The 26491-nt window shown below is 42.5% G+C and overlaps 2 protein-coding genes across 2 annotated transcripts; one reads left to right on the forward strand and one right to left on the reverse strand.

Moving 5' to 3' along the window:
• Window positions 1-426: 426 nt before the first annotated feature.
• On the reverse strand, window positions 427-2574 carry srd5a3 (steroid 5 alpha-reductase 3). The gene is made up of 5 exons (XM_047587378.1): window positions 2309-2574; window positions 2038-2189; window positions 1780-1965; window positions 1582-1707; window positions 427-932 (listed from the first exon to the last, which is right to left on the reverse strand). Exons 1-5 carry the CDS (start codon window positions 2530-2532, stop codon window positions 673-675), a joined length of 948 nt encoding a protein of 315 aa, XP_047443334.1. The 5' UTR covers window positions 2533-2574; the 3' UTR covers window positions 427-672.
• A 6693-nt stretch (window positions 2575-9267) lies between these two features.
• Window positions 9268-24709, forward strand: kdr (kinase insert domain receptor (a type III receptor tyrosine kinase)). The gene is made up of 30 exons (XM_047587365.1): window positions 9268-9595; window positions 10611-10704; window positions 10796-10998; window positions 11185-11306; window positions 11803-11971; window positions 12201-12340; window positions 12703-12886; window positions 13401-13521; window positions 13664-13830; window positions 13911-14067; window positions 14862-14982; window positions 15102-15213; window positions 15303-15647; window positions 16786-16932; window positions 17014-17145; window positions 18801-18907; window positions 19266-19401; window positions 20333-20437; window positions 20521-20634; window positions 20819-20907; window positions 21178-21340; window positions 21457-21548; window positions 21649-21771; window positions 21854-21965; window positions 22051-22150; window positions 22235-22340; window positions 22801-22943; window positions 23047-23131; window positions 23721-23806; window positions 23918-24709. The coding sequence occupies exons 1-30, from the start codon at window positions 9529-9531 to the stop codon at window positions 24132-24134; spliced, it is 4059 nt and encodes a 1352-aa protein (XP_047443321.1). The 5' UTR covers window positions 9268-9528; the 3' UTR covers window positions 24135-24709.
• Window positions 24710-26491: the final 1782 nt, after the last annotated feature.

A 26491-nucleotide genomic window follows, 5' to 3' on the forward strand; every position in this document is an offset into this window, starting at 1 on the left:
GTCCAGAGGGTTACTGTGTAGATCTCTGGAGAGATGGGAGAGTCCAGGAGTGTAAATGTCCCAGTAAAAGAGCTATATATATATATATAATAGCGATAGAGTGAAGGAGCAGTCCAGCCCTTCTTAGGCAGGACTCATCGGTTCTTCTTGATGTGACCTAGCACGAGCTGGCAGGTGACACCAAACGTACATGTGGGCATTCCCTAAATATGAATGGGACCCAGCCCCTGAAAACCACCACCCCTGTGCAGGAGCACATGGGTACGAAACTCAGAGAACCACCACAGCCATAGGGCACACTACAGGCCCGGTGGCCATGGCGGGTGATGCCGAGCACCTCTACACCAGGAAAGCCCTCACACCTACACCCCTACCCCCATTAAATAACAATTAAAAGCTTGAAGATCATAAGATGGTGAGTTGGCATGCTGTAAATGTAAAAATGTATTTTATTGTTACATGTTTGTTGACATGTCAGTGTGTTTCACATCAGCTCACGTCTCACCAGACTAAACTAACATTCACACTTGGAAATCCTGTGTTGGGTTGTTCATTTGATCCAGTCAGTAAAAACTGAAAAAGAGTAGTCCTGTGCCTTCCGCTCCTCAGACACTGTTTTCGAACTTCACAGTTTCCATTTATGGTCACAAAAACTCAGCAATATCACCGCGTTCAGAGCACAAAGGGTATAAATGCTCTTCTATGTTTTGGGTACGACTTATATTTGCTAATGTAAAGGTCATGACAAAGCTGTGCCGCCAGTGCCTGGTTGAAGAGCACATAAAGGACCACGAGCCACCAGGTCAAAGAAAGGCCTCTGAAGACGAGGCTTAGTGAGACGTAGATCAGCAGCTCAGCAAAATAATGTGGGCAGGACACCAGCTCGAACCAGCCTCCCTGTGGTACTTTGTGAGCGAGCGTCTCCACTGTTCCTGCAAGAGGTGACAAAAGATAACAAACAGAAACATCTGTGACTTTCTAATTATGTTTGCATAGCCGTTAAGTGTATCTGCGCTTAATTAAAGATCAATAGTGGATCTAATTTTTATATGTAATGTGAAAGTTGCTGCTCGTTGTGCCAAACCCACTGGGAATTACGAGCCCATTTTGTGGTTGCACGCAGCTTTATGAGGGTTTCAACGTTCTTTTGCTCTTGTTTTGTTTTTTCCAGAACACATCTACAAACAAACAGTAGTTTTAAGCAGAAGCAATTAAAACCTAACCTTACTACCAAAAGAATCCATAAGACAAAGTTAGCAATAAGTGGTGTGAAGTTGAACATAGTAGCATTTTGATGGCAATTTTTTTTCTGCTCCATTTATGTCTCCCTATACGTGTTATGCCAAACATCGCCTGCGTCTGTATTGTGTTATCCTCGTCAATAACACACTTTTAACAACAATAAAAGCAAGAATGTGACTTGCACAGTCTGTAAAGTCTGTTTTGTACAAGCCTGCTACTCTGAAAAGAATGGAAATTTGTGATAGTATTAATGCTGGAGTTCCCCAAAAACATTTACAAATTCTAATACAGCACAATCACTCAGTCTTTTACGCATAACAAGCAGCAGCAACTTCTTACCTGACTTTCCTGTGCGGAGCCTGGCCAGCAGGACCATGGACTGATGCTGCAGCAGTGAGGCTGCAATGAAAACTACTAATCCTGCCACATGAGACCAATCCAGCTGAGAAATGAGGGTGCCAGCCCCTGAATGGAAGAGCACAAACATCAATTTCACGCAGTGAATCCAGGGATTACTGGATGTAGAGACAGTCTAACCTGTTCCCGTGCGATCTGAGCAGAGCGCCGTCAGCCCCAGGACAACATAGTACCCCAGACCAAACACATACTGGACTAGATGCATGGCCCCATCAGAGAAAACACTGACAAACAGGCACTCCAGCAGCCTCCTGAGTGAGTGGATGCAGAGCAGCAGCTGCACCAGGATCGTAGACAGCTGTGGGACTATAAACAGCACCGCAGTCAGAGACCATGAATCAAACAGGAACACACGAGATAACAGAATAGAAAGCCCACCTTGACTGTTAGTGCCTGGTACACCTGTCAAGATATCTAATATCCCAGTCAGCCATGAAGGGTATGACTGATCCCGATAGATGAAGTTAAGGTACAAGACAAGAAGAAGACCATTCCAGCCAACAGAGATGGCATAGAAGTGCCAGAACCACCTGAAAAAAAGAGGCACGGGTAATGACTCTACGCGTTTAAACAATGAATTCAATATTAATTAAATATATTAGCTGATAATAGACATAAATTCAATTTAAGTTCTCTCTTTCTCGGTCACCTCTTTGGGACATCAAACACTAGCATCCAGTCGTCTCGTTTCAAGTTCTGTTTTGTTTTTCCGTAGCGAATAAGATCCTGAAATAACGCGTGAAAACGACATGATTGAAATCTTCTCGGCGTATTCAGTGAGATTTTGTGAATACAAAAAGCAACCAGGAAACATAAAGCCAGAAACGTCCACACTATGTCAATGACGCTCAAACCCACTGAGCTCCACCTCATCTTTGAGCTCTGCGGGCCGTGGACATTGTTTTGTGCAACGCAGAAAAGTGACCGTCGGAAACCCGTTCGCAATGGTTCCGGATAAAAGGTGACTTTTACAATTATAAGTTGGACAGTTAAGTATGTGTACACTTACAATTGCCACAACTCGGACAGCTTGGTGGAAAGTCATTAAAATAAAACACACCTCAATCTCACCCACCACTTGAACTTCCATAAGGATCAACCCAGACTTGACAGCAAATAAATCACTCCTGATAGGCACTAAATGGAAAGAAAAAGGAATCACACACTTACAACACATTTTTGATTGAACCACCCTGCTATCATCCCAATAACTCACTGACATAAATAGCATTCAAAATAACATTTTCTACAATACATCCAATTAAAAACAGACATATCAAATTAGAACAACCACCACTATTGGACGGTATTAACAAAATTGCAAAAACGAACAAACCTCTCTCGAAACTGTTTAAACGAATATATTCCACTGACAAAACACACCATATTCCAATAGGTAAATGGGAAAATTATCTCAACATCAACAACGATAACGAATTCTGAAATAACATTTGCAAAGGTTAACACTGGCTGGATTTATTAACACAGCGGAACAGTCAGCTTTACAAACAAATCAGCATGAAGAATACAACAACATATATATTTAACTATTTTGAACTCCATTCTTCTGCCAATGAATTGATGCCACATCCCACTTATGGACGCTTCACTGGAAGTGTTCACAAAAATGATTTGGACCTGGCGTTTAGTTAACGTTTTATAAAAACGGCCCAGCAGGTGGCAGCATTTCAATCTCTCCTCGCAAACCAAGCAAAGATGAAAGACTCTCCACATGTAAATGAAAATGTATTTTTCCTGAGTTGTTAAAATGACTATATACAGAGCAGGAAAAGAGGATGTGTAGCATTAGACTAATATTAAAATATATTTTTCACTTTGAACACAGACTCTACCCTGAATTATATATATATATATATATATATATTTGTAAAGAAAAAAAATTTGTGCGTTTTTCTGGTTGACCGGTATGGATGGGTTTTTATTTTTAATTGATAAAGCAGATTAGTCCACAGGTGTAACATTGCTGATAGGCTATCATCATAGGCTCGTGTAGGCAGTGATGCTAATCTGCTGAGGTCATGCTGTTGTCGTCACCTGCTTGGCTGACTGGCATTGTTTTCTCTTTTTTCCCCTTATTTTCCATTTCAGCTCCACAGATCTCTTTGTCTAGCTTCTTTCTTTTTGGCATTGTAACCGTCTTTTGCAGACAACCAAGCCACTATGTTTTACTTTATTATCCATCAGTATAGAGATATATATAACTCGGTTACAGTATGTTTGATTATTGATCCCGCTCCTCTTTTAAACAACAGTTTAATGACAGAGTGGCCAAATCAACCATATGTCAGATAGAAACAAGGATCAACACAAATTAGGAGGGGCTGCTTGTAACACCCCTTAATATGAAAAATATTAGATATTAATATTAAAATATTAAATGGAGCCAATCGAAGGGCCCACAGCCCATTAGGGCCCACACACAGCCCCCAGTAGCCTATGACTAAATTATTATACATGAACTTATTACTTGTTCGTACAAATGAATCAGAGCTAAAACAAGCAAAAAGTCAATTTTAATTTTAATGATTTCAATAACCCCCTTGGCTCCTTCTTAAAAAAATGGTTTGGTCCACGGGTCCTCTTATGAATTAAGTGAGCATGAACGAATGAGCAAACTCCAGCAGGCAGAGAGGGAGATCAATTAAGGTGATGGCCTCAAAGAAATGCAAATCTGGATGCCACAAAAGACTTGAGAGGGAGGCCAGGACTAGGAGCAGGAGAGCCCAGCTGTCATCGTGTGAGAGGCGGAATATAAGTTGCCAGTTCATTGTAGAGCAATGATTATGAATTATGATTATCAGGTGACTGTCAATTACTTTGTCATGATGTGTTCAAATGTAGCCTTGTAAAAATGTGTTACTTGTGGGACATTTGACTAGCCTAAATACAGAATACACAGTTTAGAATTTTGGACAGTTTATACTGACTTTGGGATGGTTTTAACATTTTTTGCTCACATCACTAAAAAAAAGATCTTGTCCTCCACATACAATGTCAAAGTGAAGCTGTCTGCCTAGAGTTGTGGTACTGAGAAGCCCATTTAGATTTTGTGTATTTCAAGGCTAGGTTAGTTCTTCACCAGTTTTTCAGTTTATGGGTACAATCTGTAAATCAGAGAAATGTGAATAAGACACTTGATAATACATAATTTACAAAATAGTACTCTGACTCATTGTGGTTAATCCTAAAAAAGAATACAATCGGGTGTATTACATTAGGCACCTACAAGAACACTGAAAAACGAATAAAACAAAAACAAACACCACAAAAAAACGTCATAATACACAGTTGCAAAAAAAGTGGCAATGAAAAGGGGTGGAGGGGCCCACGTCGATATTCTTTCAGAGAACCCAGAATTCCTAGTAACAGCCCTGACCACAGCTGATTTGCAGCACTGCCTACATGAGCCTATCATGATAGCCTATCAGCAATGTTACACTTGTGCATTAATCTGCTTTATCAATTAAAAATAAAAACCCACCCATACTGGTTGACCAGAAAAATCATCTGTATACAAAAGAAAACATATTTCAGGGCAGAGTCTGTGTTCAAGGTTAGAAAGTGAGTTACTAGAGTCTTTCTACCAGTCTGTTGTAGCGAGTGCCCTGTTCTTTGCTATGGTTTGTTGGGGGATTATACCAGCCAGTACTAAGTCTAATGCTACACATCTTCTTTACCTGTTCTGTATATAGCCATTTTAACAGCTCAGGAAAAATGCATTATCATGCGTTTGTTTAAAACACACACACACAGAAGTTTTGACTGTTCAAAAAACCTAGTGTTTGTCATTATATTGTTTTTACACTGCAAATAAAGAATTAGTGTTAAAATTATGGTTCCACTTGCGTCTGTCATATAATCAGATATAAGGCCATTCTAAAAGAAGCTCCCGGGCTGAATTTCAACCCCAGCCCAGCCTTGAATATGACCTACTCATTTCAGACTTCATTACTCCATCGAATCTGTGGCTGCATAGAACTGACCTAAGTTCTTGCTGAGTTCTTTATTCAAAGTCGCCGTCTACAATGAGATAATTTGTCAAAGGAAACGTAAAGTGTGTTTGTGTGAAAGACTTGGTGAGGCCTTTGAGGCTGTGGATTCCAGGATGCCTCTTAGAGGAGCACAGTATCCTGTCTGAGGAAGTGTGGACCGTTTCCTGCACCCCCCTTCACCATCCTCAGTGTCCTCTTGTTTTTTTTTTTTTTTTAGTCCCAAGAGCTGGACCTTCAACAGGCTCCCAAAGCCCCCCTGTCATAAAGCTTTTGTTCCAGTCTAATTGGATTATTTTGTAGTTTTCCATCCTCGTGTACAGAGTCAAAAAAATTCTAAGTCAATAATATCAGAAGGACGATTGGACAATTGTGTTGGTTCCACACCAGAGCATTCAGTATTTGATATTATATTTATGCCTGTATATTATTTGGTAAACCCACTGACTGAAGTAAGCACTCCATGATCTACTGTTCCTAACAGAACAGAAAAATATGCTGGAGAAAAGTTCAAACATGTGACTATTTGATGTGAAATATCCTGTTGCTTCTCTATGCTGCACCACACTAAACATTTTGAAACGCAAGTCTTGATTATGTCTAATCGGATGACTGCCACATTTTTAAATCCACATTAATTAATCCCATTAATGTGTAATACACACTTACCCCAATTAAAAATCACGAGCTGATTCACACCACTATTCTGACAAACACAAAGATTTAATGTTTGTTAATTTTTACTGCCATCTTTGTTAATTTTTACTGCCTCTCTGTGTTCTGAATCTCTGTGTACATTAATGTGATTGTTTTCCCCTCTTCTTTTTGTCCTGTTCATTTCTGCTTTGTAAAACATTTTCTAATGTCTGATGTATTTTTTGTGCTTTCTGTGTTTTCCCTATGTTGAACAAACTTCTCTGAGGACTTACAAAGCTATGTAAACTAATCAAATTTAGTTTCCTTCAAACGGTCATATATGTGCTACATGCTTGTACTCTTTTTTTTATTTTTTTTTTGCAACTGAGTAGTTCTTTCCGAGATGCCGTCTGCACTGCGCCCTCTTTTCTGCGTCAGTCATGACAATGAAACTCGCAACACTCTCCCATTCCCTCTCTCGCCCCTTGCTCTCTTTTTCCCCTCTCCCTCTCAGTGTAAAATGCCTTGTGGCCATTCTTTCTGTATTCAATAGTGGGACATTGACCTTTGAAGTACCTCTTATGATCTCAGAACATAAACATTAACCATAAAACTTTGCCAAGACAATTCACAGCTTTTTGCTTGCCAGGCTTTTCAATAGGAATTGTTCTGAAATGTCTTTCTTTTTTAATCACTGTTACGGCACTCTTTTTGCTAAAGTTCATTATAGTACAACCATTATCACACATATGCCTTATGAAGTATTTTCTACACAACAAAGGTTGCTTTCACATTCTTTCCACCTCCTGTGATTCACTCTTTTAAAATCATCTTTTATGTCTCTCTTTGTCTCTGAGTGGGCCAGAGTTCAAAGCAATCACCTCGTTTTGAATGTGGAAAACAAAAGCAGATCGAAAAATGGAAAATGTTTCTGTTTCCAGCTTTTCCACACGAGTATTTGGTGTGGAGTGTCCTGCAGGAAGTGATGGATAGGAGGAGGGTAGGCGGCTCAGTAGGCAGAGAGTCCCTGTAGAAGTGACCAGGCCAGGAAACATGTGGATGCAGCGCATAACCTGCTACCTATCATCTCCCTTAACACTCCTGAATCCATGCCAGCAATGAAAAAAAAACAAAGAAACCTCCTCCCTCCTCATCAGGTGAAATGGTACGCTCGTTGTGTTGAGGGAAAACTGAACTTCTGTGGAAAATGCTGCCAACAGACCAGACAGAGTCAAATGCAATTCAAGTAATGTTATAGTTTCACTGACTTAATATTTTAAAAAATGTAGTCATGACTTCTTATTATTCACTCTAACTTAGATTTAATATGGATTCTGTTTCCAACTCATAACATACATTGTTTTTTTTTATTATTATTATTTTACCCTTTAAAACTTACTAAATGGAATATACAATAATTGACACACACAGTAAACACTGTGTTGGTACCACGCTGTATTAGTGAACAGATATGCAAACAAAATCCTAACACCAGCCTTGAGGTTAACTTAAATTGGCAGCAGTTGTGATATGTAGCTGAAATGAGGTTTAATAGTATGGTCACAGAACTGTGAGGGAAACAAAACAAACTGTTGCTATATGCCCACAAATATGTGAATTACTGCTATATCTCAATCAGTTTTACTATAATGAAATTCTATAATATTGCCACAGCACACTGGACTGATCAGCCTGGACTGGTCTGGATGGTGCCCATGTTTTGAGATTCTCCATGTGCACCTCTGTTACATAATTTTTACTTATAGAAGCACCTTTAAATGCATTTTCCATTAGCATGTGTTGTAATCAACATTGTGTTTTTGTTCCCTTGGAATAATGATATATGATGATAATGACATTTCATGTATGTTGTGGCTGCGTGGATCTTGCTGCACACTTAGAAGAAGGGGAGAGCGATTCAGTTTCAGTTTAAAAACTCTGATTTTAAAAATCTAGGGTAAACTTAATAATATATAATGCATATATTTATTTATTTTAGCAAACTGACAAATTTATTTGAAAGGAATTGTAATCATTATATATTAATGTCTTGACAGTGAGTCACGCAATTACTTGAAACAGGCCTGTGTGAGAAGTGAACTCACAGAGAATTGTCATCTTGTTCTTCATCTGTCCACAGTTATTTGACTATTTTTATTTTCTGACCTCATACTTTTTTGCTATTGTTTTGGTACAGTGAGAGTGTCGCACTCCGCATTGTAGATTCATAAATTGGACACTAAAAGGCCTCCACAGGAATGCTAATGCAGGAGATAACAATAATTATTATTATTATAGCCTTTATTTAACCAGGTTTGTCCCATTGAGATCCAAGATCTCTTTTTGCAAGAGAGACCTGGCCAAGAATGGCAGCGCAAAAAGTTTCAACACATAATAACATTGATCCAATATATATATATATATATACACACACAAATAACAATGAATTTTCAAAATTAGTTAAAAGATTTTGCAAGATTAGTCAAACATTTACACTCCTGAAGCCTGGATGTAATCTAATTTATCATGGATTTGAATACATTCAGAGATACCAGACTTTGGAGTTTGAGCTCTGATTGCAAGATGTTCCATGTATCTTCCTGTTCTTCCCCATTTCTGTTCGGACCTTAGGAACAGTGAAATGATAAAAGTCCTGGGAGCGGAGACTGTAGGCCCTATTAGTCAAAATTAAGAACTTGCCTACAGGTTTTCATTTATTTTACATGTAGCAGTCGCTATATTTAAGCCTAGCCTAGTAACTGTCAAATAATAATCCATGCTAAAACAGGCATGACTAGCATCTTTACCACTGGTTAGTAGGAGGATTAGGAACTGCGATGCTAACTCGGATTAAATATTTAAAACGAAGACGTTTCCCTCTGGTCAAAGTTGTCCTCCGCACAACCAGCTTTGAGATCAGAACTGTGTGTGTACTGTAGTCCCCACTAGTGAGAGGGAGACGCTCCTCCCCTGTAGACTGCTCGTCTGAGGCGCGTATCTCCATCCTCAGCAGCAGCAGCTCCACGGAGACACGCACAGCACTTTACGCACGGCTGATCACCATCCACTGGCTGTTCTCATGACTTCCAAACTTTCTCTGGAGTGGAATATAAAACACCGGCGTCCAATGGATTGGTGACGTTTGAGTAGGACCGTTATTGTTGCTGCAGTGAGTTTTTTTTAATAGGACTTTGATGTGGACTCAGTCCTTATCTTCTGTCGGATGATGGCGCGGATAGTCTCCGTCATTCCAGTACTTGGCGTCATACTGAAAATCACTTTTGTTGTTGGTAAGTTAATGTCATAATATTCACTGAGACGTCTACTTTAACAGGCTACTAGGTCGAGTAAGATGAGCTACACAGAAGTTGATAGTTTATTGGTTTCAGATCCCCTGGGTGTCGGTGCGCTTGCGCACAGTTTTTGAAACACTTGGATTATTTAGAATCCTGCTCGTTGTTGGTAATGAAATCCCAGAAGGACTCCATGAGTTGGAGATCAGGACTTGGTGTGGTCAAACAATCTGTAGCAGGACTCCTTGTCTTCTTGTATATATCTTGATTACTCTGTCTGTGTGTTTGGACTTATTGTTTCCTATAGAATGGACTTCCCGGATACCATTATGAGGGGTAAAAGTCGACCCATTTAAATTGGTTGAACCGTTTTCTCATGTTGTACCGTGTAATTGCAAATGAAATTATAGTTCATTTGTGTTGAGAAAAGGAGGGAAGTCTGTGGCAGTCCGACTAAAAACAGGTGGTTTCCACTTGCTAAAGAATAAGTTTGGATATGTTTAATTTAGGACCATTAGTTTATATTAAGGCGAGTGTTTATAATATGTAGTTATATATCAATCTTAAGGTTTAGTTTCTTTTCCATGCAATACTTTATATGCTTTATGGCCTCATGGGGAGGTGGTGGGCAGGCTGTTCCTCACAAACAGGAACCCCACCTAGGCCACACTGTGCTGGACTATTGAGTGGACTGACCCGGCCCATCTTCCCCTGCTTCCTGTTTTGATACAGCTCCGCCATTTGCTGCAGCAGTGGAAAAAATGGCCCTGAGTAGCCAGAGACCAAGACACATCCTATATTGAAGATATTTATTTATTTATTTTGTATATTAACGTCAGCCTCCTTGAGCTTTTGACCTCATTTAGTTTTTATACTGAAAACAATAGCGACATGACCTCTCACCACCTTTCATTCCACTATTATTTATTAGTGCCGTACAAACCAGTGTCATCACTGATTGTGTTTCCCTTCTGTCTTTGATGTGACTGACTTGTGCTTTTGATTCTTCCAGCCATAGAACTCCGGTTTATATCTGATCCACCAACGCTTAACATCCATGGCGTCCACCGGATGAACAAATCCGACAACCTTGAACTAACGTGCAGGTATATATGGTAGCATGCTGCGTTCCATTCATTCGCTGACCTAAACCTCTACCGTGTATGAAGTGTAATGGTCTGTGACTTCCTCTGGCAGAGGGCAGCAAAACCTCAAGTGGACAACCCCTGCTACAAGCACTCGCTTCTCCACCAGTGACTGCAGCGGATCAGGACTCTTCTGCAAAACACTGACGATCACCAACGCAACTGTCAATGAAACTGGACAGTATCAGTGCTCCTACACAAACCTGAAAGTTGAAGACGGCAAGACGGCAGCGTCGGTTTATGTTTTTGTCCATGGTATGATCTATGACTTACTCACTGGAGGGCTTACATATAAGGCGTTGTGTTCATTTAAACACCCAGATAGGAAAATGCCAATTGCAATTCACCCTGAACACTTGGTTCCAGTGGTCTTGTTAATTCTAATTTTGCACTTTTACCGCTTTAACTCAGCTAATATTTGTACGTGTGTTTTTATTTCAGATTACAAGGTGCCATTTGTGCCATCTGATAAAGAATATGAGGTGGTGTTCATCCGTGAAGGAGAGCAGGTGGTGATACCGTGCCGAGGCTCTGTGGAGGATCTTAATGTAACTCTCAACACTGTAAGAAAGAGTTGTTTCTGTCCCTTAGTCTTTCTTAGTGAAGTTCAGAATTTTGCTGGATGGTGCAACTTCTGTAGGCCAGAATGCAAATTTAAATCTGAGATTAAACAGATTCTGTCATTTTAGGACTTTGTTTTCACGGCACATTAATATAAGGTCATTTGTTACTTTGGAACTCTATCATCAAGGTTGATCACATGAAAATGCGCCAGGATTTAGAAAGCTCCACCAGAGTCACAGAAGACATTATGTAACTGTTTCCAAAGCTGAATTATTGGGTTAGTGTCCCTAATGTATGTGTAAAACTGGTGGCAAGGAAAATACCTTTCTATAGCATGAAATATAATGCACCTCTTTTACCTGATGTAGTGCTACTATGATCTTATTTGCGCAGCCAGATGAGCCTGTCCCTGCGTACAACGTGCCGGTCTTGATGTTTGTTTCTCCCGTATATTTAGACTAAGTTCATAAATCAGTACGTTTCTGTGTCTGCCAGAAATATCCAGTGAAGGAGCTTCATCCTGATGGTAGGGAATCTATGTGGGACGCCAAGATAGGCTTCACTGTTCCCACTCATCTGATCAGCTACGCCGGCGTTGTGTCCTGCCAGACTCAAATTGGAAATGAGACCTTTAAGTCCCCTCTCTACATTGTGGCCGTCGTTGGTAAGATGGAACAGATACAATACATGGGATCTGATTATAAATGCCTGTTTAAACTAAACTCAAACCCTGTGGAATGACTGCCCAAATTCAGATTTCGTTTGTGTGAGAGAGTGTGAGCTTGGTTGCAAGTGGAAGAGGGGCCCGATGAAGCTAAAGCGAGCGGGTCTGTAGTTTCAGGAAAACAATAAGCTTTCAACTGACTGCCATGTCTACCCTCCCTTTTCCGCAGGATTCAAGATTCATGAACTCACCGTGACCCCGTCTCAAGTGACGCTGTCTGTTGGCGAGCGGCTGACGCTCAGCTGCACGGCCAACACCGAACTCAACGTGGGCATCGAGTTCAACTGGACGCACTCCGGTGGAGTCCTGGTCAGTGTCCAAGCCTTTTGTAATCTTAAGGCTCCTATATACATTTAGTGAACTTGTGAGACAGCCGCTAGTCAGTGTGTTTGACTCACCGGTGAGGGCAGACAGAGATACCAGATAAGTGTTGCATCCCACTTCCTGTTGTCCCTGCATGTGTTCATTACTTCCTTCGTCCAGGAATCCTTCATCTTGTCTCTGTACCATCAGGTCAATGAGCAAAGGTGACCAGATGTGTTTTTCATGTTCTGGCCAAGGCCACTATTTCAACATCTCACGAAAAAGGAACTTCCACAAATGTCATAGTTTATTTCAGTGTGTCTGTTTTAAAAGTGGGGCTGTATGTCTTTTGTGTCTCCCTATGTCAGACCTCAGGTGAGGGTTTCAGGCCGTCCCACGCAGTGTCCCACAAGAAGAAGCTGTGGAACTCCCTGGAGCTGTCCAACACACTCACCGTGGAGAATGTGACGGTTGACCACACAGGGGAGTTCATCTGCACTGCCTCCAGCGGGAAGATGCAGATGTCCAAGTCGGCAAAGCTTAAAGTTTATGGTGGGTGCACTGAAAACGTTGCGACAGACAGCAGCATTGATTAAGAGACTAGAGTTATATTATGTTCTTAAACATTCAAAGAAAGGATTTGTTGCATCCAAAAACGTCTTCACACATATAAAAACAATCATTTTACATTCATGAAAACCCTTAAGATATACATTTGCTCTCTTTAGGTTTTCTTTATGTGGGTCATTTTATTTCTGACGCACAAACAGCTGCTTATTTGGTGCCAAGCTTCTTCCTGTTCTCTGTTCTTCTTTCTGATAAAAGTTTTAGTCATATTTTAGTCAGTTCCAGGACTGTATAGCCTGTTCTCCAAACTGAAAATCTCCTCCTTTCCTTTCTTATAATTTAGCTGCTTTGAATGTGAATTTAACCAGCCACAAATCCCAACAGTCACATGAGTGACTTTGTCCTTTTTGCTTTACATGAACTCACCAAAGCCCATTCCTGTCAGCGAGGTTGAAATATGGCTGCATTGTGCTGCTAACATTTTTGTTTGTCTCTCCAGAAAAACCTTTTATTGAAATAAAGGAACCGTGGATGAAGGTATGGGAGGTAACCGTGGGCGATCAGATGGTTGCACAGATTCCTGTCAAGTACTCGGCGTACCCTGAGCCCAGCTTTAAATGGTACGCTCGCTGTAGTGGACGTTTCACAATAAGTGGCAGCGGAGGAGTTTGCCGTGCATCTGATGTCCTGTGTGAACCGTATAATGCTTTAGTGACAATAGAAAAAGTTTCAGACGATGTTGTAACTCGTCCGTCTACCCAGGTTAAAAAATGACCAGCTGCTGAAGGAAGGCTACAGGATAAAACTGAGAAGTGATGTCATCACCATCCGTGGAGTCACAGAAATGGACGCAGGGAATTACACAGTGGTCCTGTTCAATAAGATCACTAAAGAGGAACAGAAGCGCTCTTTCCAGCTACTCATTAATGGTAGTTATTCTTTGCTCTTTACCTGCCTGAGAAGTCTTATGCAGTCGGCTGTTGTATTCACTCTACGTCTTCTTTTACAGTGCCTCCTCGTATCATTGAGAAGGAGGTGGCAGTGGGCACCGATGTGTACCCGTATGGCAGCAACCCCATCCTGAGGTGCACTGCCCGTGGATTTCCCATACCTGCACACATCAAGTGGCAGTGGATGTCCACAGAGGACTGTCCGATAACCTTCCTGTAAGTCACCTTTACTCAGCGTGTAAGAGAAAGACAGAGAGAAGGGGGGAGGGCCGGTCCTATTGTGTTTGCATACGGCGGCCTCTCAGTCACTCATTGTCAACAGGTTGTTGATTTAGAAGAGGAATAGCTGCTTTCGTGATGTTGACGAAAACACAGACAAGAGACAATGAGAGCGCACTCCGAGCCGATGCACATCAGCGGATGTGATTCATGCTCCTCACAATGTCCATTTCTGCAGAGGGACACCAGTTATTCAGACTCGGAATGTGTTTACTAATTTTGTACAATCAGAAACTTGGTCTTTGTGCTCCCTGGATCAGACTGTTTAGGATAGCTGCTCTGTCCACGCGCTATGCAGTCAGGACCAGTGGCCAGCCCTCGTGAGTGGCTCCTACTGTGATTTGGTGAGGTGTGTGTGTGGGTGGCTGCTTTGACAAGAGAAGACCAGCAGCAGGTTCCTTATCTTCTGCCTACACATCCGAGCACTTCCTCAGTCCTGCGCTACGTTTCCTGTTGTTCCCGTCAAGCTCCCCTTCAAAAAAAAGAGCTTCATCCTGCTCGAGCCCCGTCTCTTCTTATAGACCCCCCCCCACCCCCACCCCGTTAGCTCATTTTATACGCATGTTTGAATTGAGTTTGTGTGTGTTTTTGTGAATAGAAACATAAGACAAATAAGTACAGGCTCATCATTTGGTTGGTCTGATTGAAAGAGGAGCTCCTTTTATGAATAAAAATAACATCACAGAGTGATGTTTTGGTTTTAGCTGGCTTCTCTTGATTTTTTAATGCAGGCCAGGGCTGGGCAAGTCTGACATAAGGTTGAGGGACTGCGCGGATTGGAGGGACATCAGCAACAGCACTGGACACAACCACATAGAACGAATTGCGACGGACACAGATCATGCCCAAAAGGTAAATCATTTATCGGCTATATTCTGTTTCTTCTTCTCTCGGCCAAAAATCCATTTTATGCAGTTAATAGGGGACATTAACAGCTCAATACTAATCCCAGATTAAATGCATTTCTCCAGAAAATCATGAGCTCTTTGAAGATTCAGAAAGCAGAGACCAAAGCCCTCTACAAGTGCACGGCTTCCAACAAAGTGGGACAAGATTCACGCATCATTTATTTCCATGTGACACGTGAGCTTCTTCTTTTTTTGTCTCCCGTGGCCCGTTTCTTTTATCGGGACTGTTGTTTCAGTATTCTTTATGTCGGTCTACCCTCTTAGGCGGCCTTGAGGTGAGCATGTCTCCGTCCAGTGAGCCTTTGGAGGAGGACCACGTGGTTCTGCGGTGTAAAGCAGACAGGCACATCTACAGAAACCTGGCCTGGTTCCGTGTGGCCAACACGTCCCGGTCGGAGCCGTTTGCCTCGGTGGAGCCTTGCCGCAACCTCACCCTGCTGCGGAGGCCCCTGTCGCCGACCGTGTCGTCCACCCAGCAGGGCACCAACGTGACCCTGGAGCTTTCGCTGCCCAGAGCGTCCCGACAGGATGAGGGCTTTTACGCGTGTCAGGTGGAAAACATCAAGACTGGAGAGAGAACCTGTCTGCTACGGCGCCTGTCCCTCAAAGGTTACACACATTTAAGAAGTGCTGTTTTATTCATATTCGTCAGTTATTAATTTCATTATCTGATTTCACGTGACTTAGCTGTGGTGGAAGAAGAACTGACATCTTTCACCAAAGTGAAAGACGCAAGCCCAGTATTTTAAAATACCTCATTTACAAGTCATTGCCCTACATTCAAAAACTGAACGTATGCAAGTATTCGTTACACACCAAAATGAACTCATTGCAATTCATTATACTTTAAGATTATCATAACTGATGCATGCAAATTGTAAGCAGCATTTCAAACATGACTCGAGTAGAACTGATGTTATCCATCTCAATTAGGTGGATTCATTTACTCTATGATAATTCGTTGCTCTCCACATAATTCAGTTTATCCTGACTAATCCTGTCTGTTCTGCTCTAAAGTAACCGTCGAGTCTGATAAATGTGGTGGAGGAATAAGTCCAATATTTACATTACAACACTAAGTGCAAATAACTAAGACCTGTACCAGCATACCGAAGACTCAGTTTATATCAGAATATGAGTTTGGTAATACTCCATTATGCCATGTTTCAACCGATACAGAAAAGAAAAATACCTCTGCACACATTTGGATATTGCTCCAACTATTCAGAGTCAGTTTGTTGTAAACTAATTCAGCTCAGCGACATGCAACTCTGTGTCACTGTCTGTTACCCTTCTGTCCGTCGTCGTGTAAATTTGGCCCAAACGATTTGATTGGCAGATCTTTGCCAGGCACAATGACTTCTGAATGGAGCGACTCCAGACGAGCTTCCTCCCAAAAACATTTGTGGGTGGGGGAAATTCGGTCTGGCTTCCCGGCTACAGTACAGTACTTGAGCAAATTGACTTGGTTTGATTTCACACAGATTTGCTTTCAGTTCAGTTGCACTATTTTAACATGTCCTGGTTGTCAAAAGACAGATTTCATTGTGTAAGAATAAATTTGTGGAGAGTTTAAAGTAGAATATTCACATAAGAGAAATGTGATTTTTGTTTTTACCTTATGACACAAGACAATTTCACTGTGTTTTGCTGCTTCAGCTGTTATAGATGTTATGACTACTGTGATAAAAGAGAAACCAGTTAGTTGGCAAACGCCTGACATGTATCTGTTTGCTTCTGACTCTAGATCTTGAGGCTGCAAGGATCCTTAACAATTTCACCGACCAAAAGGTTAACGTGAGTGCCACGATCACTCTCCACTGCGAGGCCGCCGGGACTCCAGATCCAACTGTGGTGTGGACCAAGAACAACCAGACCGTGGTGGAGGGCTCAGGTGATTTGATGGACAACCTGATTCTGATTCCCACTGTAAGCCACCGTCTCTGTTAAAACCGAACCTTTGGATGAATTCCAGGTGTGATTCTGAGCCACCGCAACCACAGTCTGACCATCCAGCGTGTGAAGAAGGAGGACGGCGGCCTGTACACCTGCACTGCATGTAACAACCGTGGCTGTGACACCTCACAGACCTATCTGGTTACGGAAGGTCAGTCTCTGCCTGAACTGGTGTCACGTGTCAAACCCTGCTAACTATTATTATGTAAGACTACAACATTTCCTGTTTGTTTTTTTAACACGGATAGCCTCTGCCTCTGGCTGCAGGACCTCAGTCTCACCCACTCATGTAAAAGCTCAACACCCAGATCGCTGTTGTTCTCAAGCTCTCGCTGTCGGTCCCCTTGGGCCCCTGTCATTTCCCCAGTTGACCCATTCAGTAATACATCCATATCTGATATTTATCCTAGTTCACGCAGATGAGTTTAGCCTTAACCTCCTGGCAACTGTAACAATAGACACAAAAACAGTATATTTATATCTGGCCCCAAGGCTTCACCGATTCACATCACACTTACGACATTTCTGATATCAAAGATATAGGGTAAGAATAACTTTGCTTCCGCATGACAGGAAGCTCCCCCAGTTAACGCACATCCTCCTCCGAGTTTCTAAATCCAAAACAATGAGGAGACTTCAGTACAAAGGGAGAGGCCAGTCCTGCCCCAGCTCCAGCCTTTGCTCCCCTGTCCACCCTTCTCTGTCCCGACTCCCCGAACACAGAGACACAGTGGAAAACAAACAAATGCACTAACTAGAAGCAGGGTCTACGTGACCTCTGTCCCGCCAGCACAATGTAGACCCAGTTACAGTAGCTCACAGCTCTGCTGTGGCGCCAGCTCTTTTGACAAGGGAGGGAAAGGAGAATATCTCTATGGCGACAGAGATTGAGGGCAGGCATTTTGAAAGGATTTGGCTTTGTTGATATGTTTTTGAAAGGGAATTGGTATTTCATGTTGTAAGAAGCGAGACCCTTGACCCTTGCGTTATTAATATTTTCCCTCTACTACTCTAGCCTCAAGACCTAAGGAACCTAATAAGGTCCCTACAGCATGACAAGTTCATCTTTAGCCACAGTATGGGACTCTCCATAAATGAACTGCCTCAGAAGAAGTGAGACTTGTGCGTGGCAGTTCTGCACCTTCAGATGGATGATACTGCAGAAAAATATGACGATGCTGTAGTCTCATATTTATAAACCACAGTTCAAGAGTCAGTTGAATCAGCTACTCCTTTTCAGACTCGTTTTTTTACAATGCATTTTAGAATGAGGAATCTGAGATGAGAAGAAGTACCTGAAGAAGTACCTGTTCTCTCGTTAGGTAAAACTAAATAAATATATGTAACCCTCCTCTTCTCTGACCCTGTCCGACCCCCCAAATAATTTTTGTATGGTCCCTATGCTGGATTGTAGTGGAGAGAAATGCCAAATCCATTACAGCATGTAGTGACACACTACTATGGCTCTGATAGACCTCTTCCAAGTTGTCTTTGGCACCAGCTGACTCCTGACCATTTGTTATGACTAGATAAAATATCAGTTTGCTTACAGTCCAGATTCCAGCAGTCTCCTTCCTCCAACTCAAACACAGACATGCACATGAGTACAGGCCAAAGACAATGACAAACCTGCCTGAACTTTATGCGGCGCTGCCGAGGCACGTCACTGAAATTATAATCGGTATTCCGCTGTGACGGCGAAGCCTTTTTCCTTGACAAACTGGCGCCAGATATGTCGTGTTAACAGCACAATCCACTGTTTCATAAAGTCATGTTTAAATCTTATTCTTTGTGTGTATGTTCTAGGGGCAGAGGAGAAGACTAATGTGGAGCTGATCGTCCCTATTGGGTCAGTCGTCATCGCCATGTTTTTCTGGTTACTGATCGTCTTTGTCATCCGCGGAAGAAAGAGAGTAAGAACATCCTCGTCCTCATCCTCCTTTTGCCACACTTTTTCTTCCTAGGACAGCTGATAATGAATGATAATAAAGTGATAAAATACCCAAACAGACAGTCACAAGCGCACGCACACTGCTGGAGCGTGTGATTGATTTGAAGTGACCGACCTGGCTCTGAGTGGCCGCTCTCTTTTGTGTCCAGGAACAACGGGGCCACTCTCTGCTCCAATAAGTCACGTACGCCTGCAATACTGATTGGGGCCCCTTTTACTGGAGGGACATCAGGGTCACTGGAAAGCTGCAGTAGAGTTTTGGTGTAGTGAAATGTTAAAAACTGCTCATTTTGATATTTCTCCCTCCACCACTGTTTCAGCCAAGCGGAGGGGAGCTGAAGACGGGATACCTGTCCATGATCCTTGACTCAGAGGACATGCCCATGGACGAGCAGTGTGAGAGGCTCACCTATGATGCTAACAAATGGGAGTTTCCCCGGGACAGGCTGAAACTTGGTGAGACACAATTGTGAATGGGTCCAGAGATTATTTTTGGTATGAGTGAATACACCAAGCGTGTGGTGGTCCCCTGACAGCATTTTCTCCTCATGGAAAGAGACAAGACTGTTTCCCCAAAGAGTTAAAAAAGATGACATTACATTAAGCAGCAATGTCAGCAGATATCTCAACAGCCCCCCAACAATGGAATAAAATACATATAATATGGTTAATATTACCAGCTAGACATGTGCAGTTCATTATTGGTGGTGTGACCATGTTAACATTTTCATGCTAATATTTAGCATATAGTTTTTGAGGAAGTTTCTTGTTTAGTAGGCTAACATATAAAATGGACAGAAAATTATAGTCCCAATTTGGCACTTGCGTGATAATTGGGGATGTGGAAACTCCTGCATTAAATTTGTATTAAGTGTGACTTTGTGCCAGTTGAAATTTTAACATCACCATGCTAACTGCTACTATGCCAACACAATGTTTCACAATGTCCACCACCTTCAATCATATTTTAAAATGCACAAATTTACTAATTTTAAGCAAACACAAATTTATGTTTGATGTGTTTTTGATAATGGTGTGGAATAACAAATTGCGGGATGAGCAAAGTCAGCAGAAATGATCCCCAAGCAGCTGTGAAATCTGGCTGGCAGCTGTTCCAATATTTTACTAAAAAACTCATGGTGACGATAGAGTAAGTGTCTGGGCACCACGTAAGGCGCACTGAATCCAAAATAGACAAGCTGTCCAACCCCCCCCCCCCCCCCCCCCCCTCCATAAAGATGCCAATGATCACCTTTGTGCACTTCAGTATCTGGATCAGTTTAAGTGATACATCTGAGACCCTGGTCCCTCATCTAAGAAATCAGTGTCATTACTGTTGTTTTTGTTTTTGCAAGTGTGTCTTCATGACAGCTATTTTACCTTACAGGTGAGCCACTGGGGCGAGGAGCATTTGGCCAGGTGGTAGAAGCAGCCGCCTTTGGCATTGAGAAAGCTACCACGTGCACTACGGTTGCAGTCAAGATGCTTAAGGGTCAGGGTTTTCTCCTTCTTTTGCGCAGTGAGTACACACATACTCCAAACACACAAAGTGACATTTGTCTCTCTGTGATACAGAGGGAGCCACGTCTAGTGAGTACCGTGCCTTGATGTCAGAGCTGAAAATTCTCATCCACATTGGACATCACCTCAATGTTGTCAACTTGCTGGGAGCCTGTACAAAGCCTGGAGGTGGGTCATCACGCAGAGTCTGCGATGGGCTTATTTACTTTAGCCCCTCTTGTGTCCTGAGCATGAAGCCCCCTTTAATCATTTCTTTGAAACAATAAACGTTGGAAGTTAACTTTGCTGATACAGATCTACATTTCTTTTCAAACGCATTAACTTTGTTCTGAACTCTTCCTTTTCTCTGCAGGGCCGCTGATGGTCATTGTTGAGTACTGTAAACATGGAAACCTCTCGAGCTACCTGAAGAGCAAGCGCGGAGAGTACAGCCCCTACAAGGTAAATGATGTGGAACCCACATGCAGCCAAAAATTCACTGCCAGCCATTTGATGTGGTTCCACTCGGTGCAGACGACTGCACACAGTCACAGCACTGAGCACAGACCATTACACAGAAGCGCACTCCATTACCCGCCCTCAGATCGTATCTGACATGAACCACGTTGCAACTCATATAAAGAATACCTGCATCCTAAACAAATATTTTTTATCATGGTCACGTTTTCCTCATCTTTGACTGGTGGTTCTACTTCACTGGGGTGTGAACAGAGAAAGCGGTTGGATAGCCAGAGGTGGGCGCCTGCAGAAGAGGATGTGACTGAAGGCGACCTGGGTCTGGGGAAGATTGCTCAGCTAGACATCTGCACAGGGACAGCTGTCTGCTCCAGTACTGGGGACCAGGCTCCAGGCTGCAACACGGACGATCAGGAAGGTACTCAAGACAATTCTCAAAGACTCATATTTCGCTTATGCACCCAGTTAAGTGAATGCCTGTGATTCTGTCAAGCGCTCACATTGCTGACCGTGAAGTGCATCTTGTGTTTTCAGAGAGTTCAGATGATGACCATCTGACCATGGAAGACCTGATAAGCTACAGCTTCCAGGTGGCTAAAGGAATGGACTTTCTGTCTTCTCGCAAGGTGAGATCACAATTTTCTGCACATGCATTCACACATTCACACCAGAGGAAGTAACTCACCTTTGATGATGTGAATTCAAATGCCTCTGTTTGTTGTGCAGTGCATCCACAGAGACCTAGCAGCCAGAAACATCTTGCTTTCGGAGAACAACGTGGTGAAGATTTGTGACTTTGGCCTCGCTAGAGATGTGTACAAAGACCCTGACTATGTCCGCAAGGGAGATGTGAGTCTTAAACTGATGTGGAGTTAAATAAATCACATGAGTCAGCGAAGCAGTCATATTCACACTGTCATAATTGCTGCAGGCACGTCTCCCTCTAAAGTGGATGGCTCCTGAGACCATCTTTGACCGGGTTTACACCACACAAAGTGATGTTTGGTCCTTTGGCGTCCTTCTCTGGGAGATCTTTTCATTGGGTAAGCCTGGTACTAATCACAAAACGCTGCATACACAATGTCTACTGTATACGTGCAGCATCAGCTCTGTTATCACCTCCTACAGGGGCTTCTCCTTATCCTGGAGTTTGCATCGATGAGTCCTTCTGCAGGCGGCTCAAGGAAGGCACCAGGATGAGACCCCCTGAGTATGCCACCACAGAGATGTGAGTAGAGTCGATATGATGCACATGTCACAGTGATGTGCGTTGCTTTGCCCCGCGTTCTTAACAAATCACATGTGTTTGCAGATACCAGACCATGTTGGACTGCTGGCTGGATCGTCCTACAGACAGGCCGACGTTCGCAGAACTGGTTGAACATCTGGGAAACCTGCTCCTGGCCAGTGCCCAACAGGTCAGCATAGGGTCAAAACAAAAAACAAACGCATCCATGAATATCCACGCACGTTTTCATTTCAGCTACGCGCTCACTGCAAAGAAAAGAAATCTCAAGCCTTTCTAAATTACCATCATCAAGATAAGAACTGGAGTTCACTGGCAGTTGTATTAGTTTCTGCCTTCATAGTATAGTATGCAATCTTCTTGGCAGCATTTCTCACCGTGCTATTGTTACAGCTATTATTGTGCTCCACATACCTGAATAAGCTACAGCTGATGCAGCAATTCTCACACCCATTTCATGAGTGCTGCCAAGACCTTCTGGGGAATTTAGGAAGTCGTTATCAGAAACTGGTGCATTAAAAACACTGGCCACAAGATGTACACTTCTTAACATAACAATTGATAGCATTTAATGATTCATGGTTTCATTCTGCCTACTTGAGGTAAATCATTAAAGCGCTATTTTTCTCCAGGATGGGAAGGATTATATCCCCTTGACAGCAGGTGAAGCAGAGGGATGCCCACTGGGCCCTGACCCCAGGATCCCTTATGGGAGTCACCAGAGTGGGGAAGTCCTGGAAGCTCAGCTCCACTACGACCACCCGTCGTCACTTGGGTCAGCATGACCCTCTCACCTGCCACCGCCTGCTCGAGATTTCAAAATGTGCTCAGTTTTAAAGATCTCCGTTGTGATTCATTGATTTGTCTTGCGCGTGCAGACTGTCCCAGCAGACTGAGAGGTGTAGCCGGCCCCTCAGTGTGAAGACGTTTGAAGACATCCCCGTGGCACGCAGCAGCGTCATGGTGAGCGCCAGACAACATCCATGAAAGACATGTATTGTGTATTTATTATTGCGAGAATAAAGCAGTACTAATTTTTATGCATTCTTAAATGTAACTTCAGACTTTGCATGCAGTGCCCAACCCGGCCACAGTGTGCAGCTCTGAGGATAAAGACAGGACTGAATTAATACCTTTCTGATGCAGCACCAGAAAAACATGACAGACTTTTATTGGACTGCTTTAAATTGATGTAGTGTACCTAATAATCTGGAAACATACTACTATATACATAACAACAGATTTGCAATAGAACTGAAATAGGCTGATAATCAGACAATTTCAGGAATGCATATTAAAGCAGTCCTGCAACAGGTTAGTAACAACTAGTCAAGACAGAAAATTTGCCAAATGTTACTTTTAGTTGTTTCTAAGCTAAAACATGTCAGCCTATGCAAGTGGTGTCCATTTGTGAAAAATGAGTCATAGGAACAGTAAAGTGATAATAAAAAAAGTAATGCTTCACAGGCGAACATAAAGTGGAAATCAAAGAATGTGAATCAAGCCATGTGGCAGTCCTCAGTGTTTATTCAAACTTTTGGCACTTGTACAGGAGGGTCATACAGACAGTGGGATGGGCTTCTCACATGAGGAGGTAAAAGGTTTGAATCAACAGCTACCAACCACGCCCAACTTCAGGTGAGCACTAAGCATGAGCCTTTAGCCCACTATATATTCACTATCATCCATACAAAGGCTGTTTTTATTTGTGTGATTTAAATCCGTCTTCATTTTGATTTGCCTCCTCAGTCAGCTGATGCGCTGTAAGAGTAAAGAGTCGCTGGCTTCGGAGTCGTCCAATCAGACGAGCGGATATCAGTCAGGGTACCACTCGGACGACACAGACACTCCGATCTATGCCAACGAGGAGGTGATCATGAAGCACAACATGCTGAAGAAGCCTCCGCTGCCCAAGACGCCTGACAAGTTCAACACGGAGATCCGCTATAGCACGCCGCCTGTCTGACCCCGCATGTTCCCCAGCAGATTAACCCTGGGTCTCTTCACTGTACAGTATTTGTTCATTTTCCGCAGGTGTTACACTCTAGAAACAATGGCAACACATGCAGTAGAACTGGGTTGACCATCGCGTTGAGATATTTTCACAAGCGATAACTTAAAAAGTCAGATGGGAGAAATTAAGTTTGTATGATAAGTTTGTAGTGCAGCTCTCTTTGGACGGCCGGAGGAACGCTATCATGTTTACACAGCATGTAAAATGTCTGAGGAGCCCAAACGAGAGGGCATGCCTACTTCCTGAGGCGCAATCCACCCCACTTCCTCTACTGCAGGAAATGGCATCTGGAATTTTTAGATAATTGAATCAGCAAATGTTTTCTTTCTTTCACTATTCTTTTCTTTAGTTTTTCTTTTTTTTTCCCAGTTCACTGAATGGTTGATTTTCTCTCAAATCATTGTTTCTAGCGTCATATTTGTACAGTTCCTTTATTCATATTACTTCCAGTATTTTATTGAAAGTGTATTACTAAACCTGCTATAAATTTAACTAGTTTTATAAAATAAATATACTCACACGTTAAAGCACCTTTTGAGTGTTACTCTTTAACTTTTGACATCTTTTCTTTTTTTTAATTTCATGGAAAGTTCCATCACTATTTGTTCATGCCAGGCTTTCTTTGTGTCATACGTGACTTGTTTCCTCTCTGTCTGCTTTACACAGAGCAAACAATACTTTCTCAGCCTTGGTCATTCATGGTGTGTGTTTGTGTGTCCTATAGAAACAATGCCCTTCCAGCCTTGGGTATTTTTGTATGTGTATTCAGCTTGCAAGGTCCAAGTTGCTCCTGCCAAGGTCAATGTGGGCCAGATTGGCAACAAACAAGTTAAGGGGCACATTTAAAAAGACGGTTTGTGGGCATTGAGAAATGAGATTTTGAAAGTACCTTCCACGCTAGTCACACCACCACCTGCCTTGTTATTTAAATGTGTATGTCACTGTTGCAGCCTTGAAGCTTAAAAGGCATGACCAGTCTGAGGTAGTGATGAATGGGATGCATGAGAACAAAACGTATTTTGTCTGTAATCAAGCACAACAGACTTGTCTAATTATAGCACACCAAGGGAAATAACTTGTGGCCTCAGAGGGGCTGTTTGCAAACTTCCACACGTAATACTTTGGGTTAAATTTAGAAAGTCCTTGCCGTTACCTCTGGAGATGGACAAGGGGACAACTTAATGTCTGTGAAGATGTACTGCAGCTTGAGACATGTCAGATATAATGGAAACATTCCATTATTTATATAAATGAAAACAACCCCCACCTCACTATTCAAATAATCAGCTTTGTTTCCTCACTTAGCAACAGTGCCCTCTGCTGAGAGAAAAGTGTTATTACGTGTAAGAGTTTTCCTCTTAATTGCAGCAGGTCAGAGTAGTGACCATTATTTATTAAAGAAGTGATGCTATCAGTAGTTATAATCGCACCATATGTTTCATGTCACAAGCTCTTGCTGCTGTGTTGAGGAGACAGGCACCACAAAGGACTTGTATCTTCAATGACACGTCTTCCAATGCAGGAATTCAGAGTAATTTCCTCAGGAATGGGCCAACATACTGACAGCAGTCTGGACAGGGAGGAAATACTTTGGCATTCACAAAGAGACCGTGAACATCTCCAGTCTCGGAGCTGTATAGCACAGACCAAGCCAGCCAGGCTGCCTGCTAGGGGCATGGCTGATAAACAGGCAGACAGATAGATATATCCACACAAATACACCTTAGTGATAACAGCTGAGGCAGCGAATTTGAAGGGACGGTGCAGCTGATGCAAAATGGGCAAATTCTGAAAAGCAGTTTCAAGAAAAAAACAAACAAAAAAAAAAAAACAGCAAGTCAGTTCCAACACCTTCAAAACCACAAACTGTGACCAAGCAGGAAGACTTTAAACAGGCCAAATGTAAAGGAACCGTGGCCTCTGTGCATTAGGGGCCCACCAGAGGGCGCTGCTGTGCAGGTGAGGATTATAAGCTTTATTAAATTTAATGTTGTTGTAAAATGTTGTTGCACATAAGTTAATAAATAATAAACTTTATCTCCAATGTAATGTCCACAGTTTTAATTTGATGAACACAGTTGACTCTGTAGATGCTTTTTGTAGTGTAGTTGCGTCTGATGCTGCCTGTCTGTCTCCGCTTGGTGGGACACTGTCGAGATGCCCCTGGCCTACATTGTCGTGGACTGGTGAACTGCTGTGCATGCATGGGCGTGTACAACGCACACAGAGTTTGGGCAGTGGGGCCTGAAGTTCAGGGCCCCAGGAGCTCTTCTCATTGGCTGATTTGAAACAAGGGTGGACATTGCACG

The sequence above is a fragment of the Mugil cephalus genome, chromosome 6 (assembly GCF_022458985.1).
Source record: "Mugil cephalus isolate CIBA_MC_2020 chromosome 6, CIBA_Mcephalus_1.1, whole genome shotgun sequence".
Classification (NCBI taxonomy): domain Eukaryota; kingdom Metazoa; phylum Chordata; class Actinopteri; order Mugiliformes; family Mugilidae; genus Mugil; species Mugil cephalus.